General features: G+C 23.2%; 1 protein-coding gene across 5 annotated transcripts in view; it reads right to left on the minus strand.

Moving 5' to 3' along the window:
• The window catches only part of LOC122857839, a 124,553-nt gene that overhangs the window by 11,252 nt on the left and 100,625 nt on the right, over nucleotides 1–12,676 (minus strand). For all 5 annotated transcript variants that reach the window (XM_044160270.1, XM_044160268.1, XM_044160266.1 and 2 more), the window contains 7 exons: nucleotides 10,920–11,057; nucleotides 9,794–9,999; nucleotides 8,292–8,633; nucleotides 7,376–7,440; nucleotides 6,745–6,949; nucleotides 6,170–6,318; nucleotides 5,959–6,087 (listed from right to left, as the gene is read on the minus strand). In XM_044160270.1, the coding sequence (XP_044016205.1) occupies nucleotides 5,959–6,087; nucleotides 6,170–6,318; nucleotides 6,745–6,949; nucleotides 7,376–7,440; nucleotides 8,292–8,633; nucleotides 9,794–9,999; nucleotides 10,920–11,057 (1,234 nt within the window). The remainder of the gene's footprint in view (nucleotides 1–5,958; nucleotides 6,088–6,169; nucleotides 6,319–6,744; nucleotides 6,950–7,375; nucleotides 7,441–8,291; nucleotides 8,634–9,793; nucleotides 10,000–10,919; nucleotides 11,058–12,676) is intronic.

Below are 12,676 nucleotides of genomic sequence, written 5' to 3' on the forward strand. Positions count from 1 at the left end.
TTCATAACATAAATGCTATTCAATCTTAATATAGTACAGAAATTTTAGTTGTTTTCTTTGTCAATAATACTCATATCTATATGATATTAACAAATTTTAATGAATAAACACTCTACATTTTTATTGTCATGAATATAGATGTTTATTTTTTATGCTTAACGTGACATTTAGGTTTCTCAAATAATATGTTATAAATGTTTTTATGAGGGTTAATATTGTTATCATATTTAAACTCGTGAATAATGAGGTAAATATTCTCGGGATTTATTTAAATATTTTTTTTTTAAAACAATAAAAAATGTATTTTATTTAAATTCAAACGGGTCAGGTATTTTTACTACTTATTTCTGTCGTTTATTGAATTTTCTCCATTCAAAATTGTTGTTTAAAAAACGATGAATAAATAAACGATAAAAAAATTTAATTTATTTACTCACCGGATTTTTTCTTTTTCGCTTATTGGAAATTTTAATTTTAAAAATAAATATAATAAATAAACTGAGTGTTATAATTTTCATGCTTTGTCGTCATAAATATTGAATGAAATAATTTTTTGAAATATGAAAGTAAGATAAATAATTAAATACCTCGAAAATTTAATTCATAATTTTAACTTAAAAATTAGTTTTTAAGTTAATATTTTATTTTTTAATGTAATAAGAAATTTCAATCTGAGACATGTCGAGTATTTCATACAACTGACTTTTTACATTTACTAAAATTCTCTCATCAAAAATAATTAATGAATGAAAATAATTAAGTATCTTAATAATAAATATTTTCTCATAAATTATTTTTATATATATCTAAAAATGAAATGTAATTTTTATTTTACAACTGCTGACTAAATATTTAAAATAATTGTAGACAAGTTGTGATTTCAATGTGTCATATTACCCGATAAATAAATAAATGGATTAATTTTTTTTTATATAAATAAATTTAGTAAAATGATGACACAGCATTTTGTTCAAATCGAGGTGAAAAAAATGATACCACAAATCGAACGAAAAGAAAAAAAAAAAAATAAAAAATAATCGAGTATTATTCTCACTCTCTTTGAATAAATAGCAATTGGTTTTTTTATTTAATTTTTTTTTCTTCGCTGATATATAACAAAGTCAAAGTGCACAAAATTTTTTTTCTACAGATGAATTGCAAGTATATGCGCGCAGTAAAGGGTTGTGAATATATGCGCAGGTGTTCTACATAGATAGCCAACCAACATTGGCATAAAGCCAATAAAAGCACCTACGTAAAATGTCTCGAGTATCGATCTTTAAAATAAGGGGAAAGAGTTTTGTGACTTTTCATCGAATTTTCCTGCACCGCATATACTCAAGACTGCGGATTCGTTTTATACACAAATTTATATATATATGTCTTGTACCATTCATGACATTTATCTTGTACCTCCTTATTCAACATCATCCCTGTCGGCCGTGTGGGCTTCCTACTCATTCTGACATGTTTAACTAACGATGTCGAGTATCTTGCGATAGGTACACATGTGCCACAAAGATCCAAAAACAATAGATTAAAATTATTTTTTTTTTTTATCTTTGTATGTGTACAATTATTGCAAGTAATTAATAGCAATTAAAAAAAATTATTTCAATATATTATCATGGAAATTAGAATTAAAAAAATTACTAAAATTAAATTTTAAATTGAAAAAATTACAAATTTAAAATAAAATGTGTTTTCGTTAATTAATAAAATTTAATTACATTGAATATTTAAATTATTCATGTAATAATTTTATAAATCATTTAAATTTATTGATTTATTTATTAATTTTTATTTATGAAAATTGAATTATCAATGAAATGAATGAATAATAATTGATAATAATTTATTGTAACAACTGTAATTATTTATACTCAGCATAATTAATTAATGAGTGAATTGATTTTGTGAACGATTATTATTCACTGTAGTATAACAATTGAGAATTAAAAATAAAAAAAAAAATTTTAATTTGTTTTTGTACAAAATTACTTGGGTGTAATGCAATGGTGTTGATAAAAATTGATTTTTTTTTATCGCTTATTATGAAATAATGAGCTTGCGTTGAGTTTTACTGATATGAATTTTAAAACGATCAATAGTAATTGTTTGTTATTTTTTTTTTTATGATTATTTTAAAGTAGAAACTATTTAAAACTTTTTTTTTAGTTATATATTTTGAAGTCAACACATTGTTGAAATATTTTTTTATTTTTTTTTCGATCTGCTATCGTGGTGGTGGAATATCTTATGGAAAATCCATGGTTGTTGAGATAAGTATCCCTCACGAATTTCGCCAGCAAACGGGTAGAAAAATGGTGTCGTTACTCGACCGTCGACCCACTCGATTTTTTTTTTTTTTATTCAACAAAAAAACAAGTTATTCATTCGCTTTTTTAGTATAAAAAAAATAAAAAAACTACAATGTGAATTGAATTTATGTTCAGTTTGTTATTATGTTATTTTTTTGTTCGATAACCAAAATATTTTATTTAATAATTTGTTTATTTGAGTAAAAAACAAAAATGGATATTGATTTAAATAAAAAAAAAAAAAAACGAAATGTATTCTTGTTAAAATTCATAGAGGGATAATAATTTCAAATTGATGGAACTGTCGAAGAAATAATATACATCTTATTTTTAAAATACACATATATTTTTTTTACAAACTTTCTTCTCCTTTTTGTTTGTAAAAAAAATTCTTATATAGAAAATAAATATATTTATACGAAAAAAAAAGGAGATGTAAAAGTAGCACAAGTCACGAGATATGTCGTGGCAAACAGGTCACCATAATTTGTCGTGACATTTGCGAATAAAATTTTATAATGTGATATCGAAAATAGAGCATGCACACAATTTATCGAAAATATATATTTTTTTTCTTTACTGTAAAATTTAATATTTCATTATTACTATTTTCATTATTAAAAATAAGGGTGTTGATTAGTTGTTATTTTTATTTTAGATTTAGGTAGAAGACTAAATAAATTCATTATAATTTAAATATTAATTATTCAAAATTTAAACTAAAAATATAATTTTAAAATTAAATAATTTAAAATTATGATTATATTATATTAAGAGATTCAATAATAATATATTTTACATACTTAAATTTTCTAGTATATAAATTAAATCTTAAAAACAAGTAGATTATAAAATTACAAAACCAAATGATCAAGTAATTTGAATAATAAAAAATAAATATTAAAAAAAAATATGTAGTTTAATTTATATTTACTATTTGAATTAGTTTTAAAAATTATTCAAATAATATAAAAATTGTTTAAATACTAATGAAAATAGTTTACATATATTGCATCAAGAGGATAAAGTTTCAGTGATGAAATAAAGTGATACTGAAGCGAATAAAATTATCGATTGATGGGATGAATGAAAAGCCCACTTGAACATTGTTAATTAATATATTTTACACATATAATGGTCAAGCTATCATAACCTCGGCCTCAACACTTTGTAAGCTATAATTACTTTTTCTTTTTTTTTAAATACTCATTAACGGGTAAGCCTGAAGGCCAACATTAAATACAGATAATAATATACCACTACCATTATTAAAACTTTCTGTTTAATGCTAAAATTTTTTAAATCCATAAAAAGAAAATTTATTATACAAATTTATATTTGAAATTAATCTTACAAAGTATCTCAAATATTTTTTTTTTCTCTTTTCATTAACAAACATTAATAGACAAAATTTTATCAAGATAATAAAATTTTTTACAAGTTTATTATAATTTTTTATTAACTCTATTTTTGTTTTTTTATTTTTTATTTCTTTTATTTAAATTAATCTGATATTATATAATTTTTTTGTCAAAATAATAATTATATTTATTAATGTTTGTTACTTTGATATGGAGGGTTTTATTTAACCACTTTAATCCGGTTATTTTATTTGATATTATCGAAAAAGTTAATGAACAAACTTACGAGTTTATTGTGACTCATTAAAAAGATTTATTAATACTGAAATTTTACGCAAGATATTGCGTCTAATGTGCACGAAAATGAAAATAATAATAGAGACTTTTTTTAATAAAATAAATGTGTTGGTGAATAAAAATTTATTAGTGATTATTTGATAGTTTATGAGTTGGTGTATTTTAAAAGTATTTTTATGATAGCTAATTGGATGATGAGATAATTTAAAAATAATATAGCATCGATAGATTGTTTCCTGTTGTGACAGCAGCAATATTGAATGATGAAACCATGTCAATATATCAAGGATTTAATTCAGTCTGGATTGTATTGGAAAAATGTAATATTCACAGTGTATTTTAGTAACGCTGTTGAAAGCGAATCAAATTAGCAGAACAATTCTAGAGGCCGAGGAATTTCGAAAAGGGAATTCGATCGAGTCACGCTCTGGTTATAAATACGTGGATAGTATGTATGTGTGTTCACAAAGTCTTTGTCATGTACGGAAACTACTATTCCCATACTATCCTGAAACCTCTGGGCATAAGTCTTGATGTAAAAAAAGGAAAAAAAAAAAACCCTCGCAAAAGAAAAAAAAAAAAATGTAGTAAAAGAAAAAAAATATAAAATTTAGTTTCTAAAAAAGACGAACTGTTATTTCCGGAGAATTTTATTTATAATTTTCGATTGGAATTAATGATTTTTTATTTATCATTTCGAAATGATAATTAATTTTAAGAAATATATTTGAAGATGAGTTATTATTGATCTTGGCATTATTTTAATTATTTCAATAACCAATAAAAATTATGATGAATATAAAGTTTTATTTTTATTGTTTATGTTGTGGGAGAAAATTTAAATTGAATGGATAATGTTATTCTGTCCATTGAATATCAGAACAATGCTGAATATTAATAATAAAAAAAAAAAAAAAACAATAGTAGAAAATAGAAAATAAATAAATAGGAAATATTCAAATGTATCTTCAGCAACATTGAATACAGTTGAATCTCGATGAAATTGAATTTTCTGTTTCACTGTTTAATCCACAAAGTTTCGATGACAATTTCAGGATTTTTGAATTGAGGCCGACCATAAAAATATATTTATGAATGTGTTACAAGTATCAATTTATATATATATAGTGATCACAATTTTGAGCGAGTTGAAATTGTTTTAATTATTCATATTTTTCACGGTTTTCATTATATTTTTAAAATAAAAAAAAAAATAAAAGTTGATTTAACTTTTAATTTACATAAATAAACAATTTTACGTCGATTGCCATTGTCCCACGCTTTGAAATCATCATCAAATTTTGAATAAATGAGAATAAAAATAATAAAGTAATTTTTTTTTAAATAAAAAAATTTGTAAAATTATTATTTTAAATAAAAATTTATTAATTGCTTTGATTATATTTGAATAAATTTTATATTTCAAGCAGGAAAAATTGATATTTGTTTTGTAATTATTGACATGGATGGAGACGAAATTTTAATCGATATTTAAAAATTGGCAGATTATCCGGAAAATATATTTTTTATTTCAGGGTGCTCAGGCAAATTAACAAATTGAAAAAAAAAAAAGCAAGTGATTTTAAAGCTCCACACTTGTCAATTAATTTAATAATTAAAAAATGCGATAGAAAAAAATTCTAATATTTTTTAAAATTTTAATTTTCATAAATAAAAGTCAAAAGAAAAAATAATAGAAATATTTTTCGAGTTTTTAATTTACTAATTGATATTTTTTAAAACATTTTCAATACGCTAGAAAACATCCAACAATTTTTATTTTCTTTTTTTGCACGATAATTCATTATTTTAATGAATGAAAATTCAAATAAAATATAGCAAAATTAAACACAAAAATATTCATCAAAAGAATGAATATAAATAGTTGAATAACTAACTGTTATTGAAATTGTAAAAATAATTTTACTTAATGGAAAAAAAAAATATAATTTATGATTTTTTAAAAATAAATTACTCACCTTTATACGTAGCAGATGTCGCAATGTCTCTGCTGGAGTGCTGTTGGATGTTAGATTATCTCCACCAAGACGAGCAACCGCAATCACATTTTCCCTCGTCATATTATAAAGAAAAAGGGTGCACACAGTCTAAAAATAAATGCCAAAAAAAAAAAGACAAGTTAGTAAATCTTGTAATTAAATCAATAATTAAATAAATAAATTTATTAACCTGATTATGTCCTGATTTATCTCTGATAAAATGATCAAGTGAATCAACTGCATCCAGCACAGTTTGATTATTATGTGTTTTAAGTAAATTTTCATCAGTTTCACTGTATCCCAAAAACATAAAAACACCATGTGGAATACTGTACGAGTCTGTAAGAAGAAAAAAAATAAAAATAAAATAAATAAAATTAAATAAATGTCAGTATAAACACATTATCCAATAAATACAAAACAAAAACAAAAAAGTTATACAAGACAAGTGAGTACAGTGGTTGTCTCTCACGCGATAACACAAACAACAAATGTCAGGATTCACGACACGCGTACTCGTCACCCTTTTCATGTCTTACCACTTTGTTTGTATAAACATTGTAAACATGGTTGGGCATAAACAAAGTAACTACACAAGTGTGATACTTCTCATCAACACAATTTACAAATATACATTCACCTCAAAAATACATAAAAACTTTCAATGTAACTATGTACATACAGTTGATATTAGATTTATGAACAAATTTATATATATGTACATAGATGAAGTTTTAATGTTTAATTTAATATTTGTATACTAACCAGGAGATGGTCGCATGCATATAAAACGACCACTGTAACACAAACATCGTCCACGATAAGCTTGATAAGCTGGTGCAGCATGATTGTAAAAGGCAAAGTTGGTTTTACATGGTGATGATTCAACACAAATTGTGTTACATACGAGTACTTCACCTTCACCACATTGACATAACTCTGAACACTCTGGTTCATCTTCACGATACAACTGCAAAATAAACAAGTGAAATATATTTTATGTCTCAAGAGAAACAATTGTTCGAGCAATTGTATTTTATTTGTTTTAAAAATAAATAACTAATTATTATTTATATATCATTATTAATAAATTTCATTTTAATAAAAAAATTGCCTTTATTAAAAAATATAAAATTAACTTTTTAAAATAAATATAAATAGAGTGTTATAATTTATTTTTTTTGTTATAAATTAAATTTAAATTTAAATATTGAAAATTAATTTTTAAAAAATATATTTTTTTTTTTATTAAATATGCAGTTGATGAAAATGAAAAAAAAAAATATATTTCAATCATAGGCAAATAAGAAGGATGAAAAAAAAAATTATATAAACGTTTTGAATGTTGCGACTGACATTTGATTTTCACGGAAAATTGAAGTCTTGGCAAGCTTACCCTTTTTCCTTTGCCTTCACGTATGTATTGGTGATTTTGCCTTGGCCTTTGAACCACGCAAAAACCTGAAATAAAAAAAAAATTATAACATCAATATGTACATACGTAATATTACGTTTTTTCATTTTTTTTTTAATGCAGTCTTCAATTTTAAAAGTGTATATATTTTGCTGCATTTTTTATTGTTTTTTTTTCTTTTTTAGTATATTTATTTTTTATATATTTTAGAATTTTTGATTTCTTTCTTTTCTTTTAGACAGTGTTTACTTTTCGTTTGCAATTTATTTTTATTTATAATATTGTTTTTTTTTCATTATTTTGAATGTTTCTTGTCAAGTATGTGCGATTGGGCCAATGCCTTTGGCGTTGAAACACAAGCAATGTGTTTGTCGCAATGTTGCACGAATGAACGATCAAAGTGTTTGTCCTACTGAATTTTCCAAGACATGGTTCGAAAGAGTAAATCGACAAATGTTGTTGTGGACTCAGAAGAAAACACATATATTTTTTTTTTCCTTTTTCTTTATTTTTGTTTGACAAATTTTTGAAATATTTTACGTTTAAGTCAACAGTTCATCATTTTTTTTTGTCTGTTTATTTTTTTTTTCGACAACTTGTGTCAACATTGAAAATTTTACTAGACACTAATAGCGTATCCTTTGATCCAACATCTTTATCCATTACCTGACTATTAGCTTTTCTTGATTTATATAATTTTTCAATTTTAAAATATTTTTTATATTATCACAAGTTTAGCAAAAACATTTTATAATAAAAATCAGAAACTATTTCAATAATAATTTTGAACAATTATTATTATTTTATTAATTAATCATCGACTTATAAAATTAAAAAAAAATATTAAATAAAAATTTAGAAATACAATAAAAATATTTAATAAAATATTTTCACTTACGTGGTGGTGTTGTGCTTGTTGTCGTTGTACTTGGTGTTGTATAACGAACAGTTGTTGTAGCTGTAGTAGTACTTATTGTAATACCGCTACTACTACTACTAGCACTAATGCTGCTACTACTACTGCTACTACTATCAACAATTGAAGTTATTTCTCCAAATGTAGACGATGGTATTTTTGTAACTTCCGGTATCACATTGTCTTCGTCTACTGTCTCTGTAATTGTTGGTGTTGTTGCGATAAATGTTGCCGACGTACTCCATACCTCTGTTGAAGTAGTAGTTTTTAAATGACTATGATGATGATGCTTTTTTCGTGCATGAAAATCCTTCTGGGATTCAACTGTAAATAGAAAAAGTATTTTTATTTTTTTTTCATTATTAAGATTTATTTGTTTAATTTTATTATATTTTTTTTTTTTAATTATATAGTTGAATTTAGAGTTGATAAGAGACATTGTTAAATAAATAAAAGATAAGAAATAAGAAAAATAAAAAAAAAACGATTTAGGGTATGATAGTGATGAGTTTTACAGCAGTCTGAAAATTCACAATTTTGCATCTTCTGTGTTGGAGCAGTTTCTTATTATCTAAATTACATATCTACCTGGAAAAATGCCTAGTTTTTTTTATCCCTTTCTTATACTACCTCTTTAACAACTTCTCTTTATTTCAGTTTCAGGCTATGCTTTTACAACTTTTTGATCAATAAGTCCTACGAGGCTGCACTCGTACTTTACAGTCGTAATTGCGATTCATCTTCAAACCCAATTCTGGAATACTAATTTTTTTATTATATTTCTATCTTCTTTAATTGATAAAAAAATAGGGTTTTTAAATTTTTTTTTTTTTTCATTTTACTTTTATATTTATTCGCCATTCGAAAAACAAACTTTCGACATAATAAAGGTCGTCCACCTTCAAATAATTTTTATTTTAAATTTTATATGACTTGAAAAAAATAAAATAAAAATTGAGTTTTTCATTACTCGTAAAGACTGGCTTTTTTTTTTTTATCTTTTTTGTAATGAATATTGAATAGCTAGATGACAAGAATATTCCAGGTGACCTGCTAATAAGATTGGAGTTTTGAAAACAAAAAAAAAAAATTTTTAAACTTTCAAAACTTGACATAGGAACTAGTAAAAAATTTACCAATAAAAAAAAAAAAGAAGTCGAATTTAAATTAAGTAAACATGAAGAGTGTCATTACGTTGAAATGAGAATTTTTAATATTTTTTTTAAGTCTCATTTTAAGAATCAAATTGCATAAATGTTTTGAAGATTAGAAATAAGCAAACATTATCATTTGTCGAGTTGTTGTTTTGACGACAGTTGAATGTATAAAACGCCGGAAGGTTTTCAGCCAAGATGACAAGTGAAACAAGCTATATTGTTTTAAAGTTTAACTTTAAAACTATATACACGACAAATTGTTTACTTGAAGAGCAAAATAATACAGTAAGTTGATGTGTTTTTTTGTTTGTTAATTATCAAACTTACCCACGCATGGATTGACCCAGAGTAAACGTTGCCATCCAAGACAATCATAAAGCTGCGTTAGGTCAGTACCTTTACAAGCACAATTTGACCTCAACTCAGTGCCTAGAATACCAAGCATTGCTCGTCTGCAATCTGCTGGTGGACCGGCGCACTTCTTTGTCATACTATCTACAGCACAACTTTGCTCATAATGCTCCAATTTTATTCTAGTACATAAAACAACAAAATTAAAAAAATACAAAAATTATAATTACAATTTTTAAAATATATAATGTTAAAAATTATTTTAGTTTTCATTCATTATTGGAAAAAATATAGGTATCATAAATTTAAATAATATATTTTAAATTTGAAAAAAAAAAAATGCATTTAACCTGATTCTGTCAATAATTTCTTTAATATTAGTTAGATTGTTCATTTTCATTAAATACGTTCTAATATTTGTCTCGATAATGATTTTTTTTTTTTTCATTTTTAATTAATTTAACAAAGTATTTACATTAAATTTTATTTTTAATTATAATTAACTTCCCATTTTAAAATATTTAATTTATTTTTATTTGTTTGTTGTTTATAAAATTTCTTGGAATTTGAATTTCAATTTTAATACAGAATAAAATTTATTCATCTGTATTTTCTATTTACCACAATTATATTTAATTTCATTTTATATCATTGATACCATTGAGTATCATATTTATTCAACAACATTATTACAAAGGAAAAAAAAAAAGTTATTTAATAAATGGTATATCAATTGGAAAGCACTTTGAGAATGAAAATTAATAAAAAATCAAAAAATATATTAAAATTTGAATAAAAAGCGAGTCAATCAAAGTGATGGTATTGATAGACAAAAAAAGAAATAAAAAAAGTAAACTTCAAGTTGATAAAAAATCAATACCATACAGCATTAAAAAATTGAAGACGAGAGGATACTTGAATTTTTTCATTTTTTAATATTACTTTTTTAATTGTATAATTTATAATATATTTTCCAAGAATTGAATCAAATTTTGCTCACAAAAAAAAGTTGATTATTATTTAAAATATAAAATTATAATTATCCTGTCATTATTATTTCACTAATTATAAATAATTAAAATTAAAAAAAAGAATAACAAACCTGCACATTTTGTCTTCACGACAAGCTTCAGCTAAACTATGACAAGTTGGTAATTCCACAAGATCATGACCTTGGGCACAAACTGGATGCATTTTTTCTTGAGCAGTTATGCATTCATCCTGTTTGTCCTGAGTTTTTCTATATTAAAAAAAAAATAAAATAACAATAGATTATAAATGAAAAGATAAAAATTTTAAATTAAAATAAAAATCAATTTGAAAAAAAATATCCATGTTAAATTAAAAAGCTCCTTGATAATTACTTTCAGGAAATTAAAATTTTCAAGACTATAACTATGTCATGTTTATACGGTACGATAATTTATGCTACGGTAATTTATTCATTAACATTTTTTAGACAACAATTTAACAATTATTTATATACTATAGTTTGCTTGAGCAAGAAAACAAATATGTTAATTCTAACCTTTTAATTTTATTAGGATTGCATCCATTTTGATTTTGTTACTCATTTAAAAATTCAAATTAAAAAAAATTACTATGATTATTTTTTTATTGTTTAAATATCCTCGTTCATTTTGAAAAGCTTTATATAAAGAGCCTAAAAATCTCGTTGTATTAAATATAAATTTAATAAAAAGTAATCAACATGAAAATATAATAAAAAGCTTGTATAAAAAGTCTGTAGCTTTTATGCAAGTAGTGCTTTTATGTACAATTAAATAATATTACAATACATATTAATAAAACTTAAAAATACTGTAATTATTTTTCAAGTACCATTGTCAATATAATAATCCAAAGTTTTATTTTAATAAACTTGAAAAAATAAAGAGATAAAAAATTGTGTCTCTACTTTTTTGCTTGTTTGTTTTGTTTTTTTCATTGTATCGTTTTTTAAAAAATCGAAGAAGTAACAAGAAATATATAATTCACTGATACTTTTTGACTCAGGTATATATCTCTCAAGAGAGACTTTTTCTTTTCTTTGGTAGACTGCACAAACTAAGAATGAAGTTTAATAAAAAAAATGAAAAAACAACGAGCTTACAAGCCCCAAAGCAAACTAAACAATTCACGACGATTCTTGTAATAACTATAAGATGAAAAATATTCAAGACAATGCTATTCATTGGCATTGTGTTTTAATTTTTTCATCAATTTTAAAATACAACATACAAATTTCATTTAAATTAATATTAAACAGCAGAAAAATATACCGAGTATATTTTTTTTTAAAATTATTTATAATTAATTTGCCTAATGCTTTTTTAATGATTTTTTTTCAAACATAAAATATTGAAAAATATGTATTTATGTTTTTAATAAGCTTATGGGCCAATTATATTTTTAATCAGACGGATTTTGAAAAAAAAAAAGTTAAAGAGAAAAGTCCTTTTCAAGCTGCACTTACTATTCGAGGGCTATTAAATTTAATGATTAATATTTAAATGATATATCTTTGAAATTAAACAAACTAATGATGACCAGTATTGAAGAAATCCTTTAAAATAGATAAAATGTTTTTGACGGAGAAATTATTTTTAAACTCTTCAAGACAAAAGAGAAGAAATCAGTACTCTAATTGGTAGCATGTAGAATTTAAAAGGACCATTAATTTTTTTTTTTCCTCTAGGATTTAATGGAGAATTAATTGAAAAAAAATTCTGACATGTAGCAATAAAATTTACTGGTTTTGTCAATTTTATTCTGCGGCTTTTATGTTCTTTTTTTTTATAGCCTGATATATATTTTATTTTTTTTTTCAGTGTCAAATTGAATTTTTTTTTTAATAAA

Source organism: Aphidius gifuensis, linkage group LG5 (genome assembly GCF_014905175.1).
Source record: "Aphidius gifuensis isolate YNYX2018 linkage group LG5, ASM1490517v1, whole genome shotgun sequence".
Taxonomy (NCBI): domain Eukaryota; kingdom Metazoa; phylum Arthropoda; class Insecta; order Hymenoptera; family Braconidae; genus Aphidius; species Aphidius gifuensis.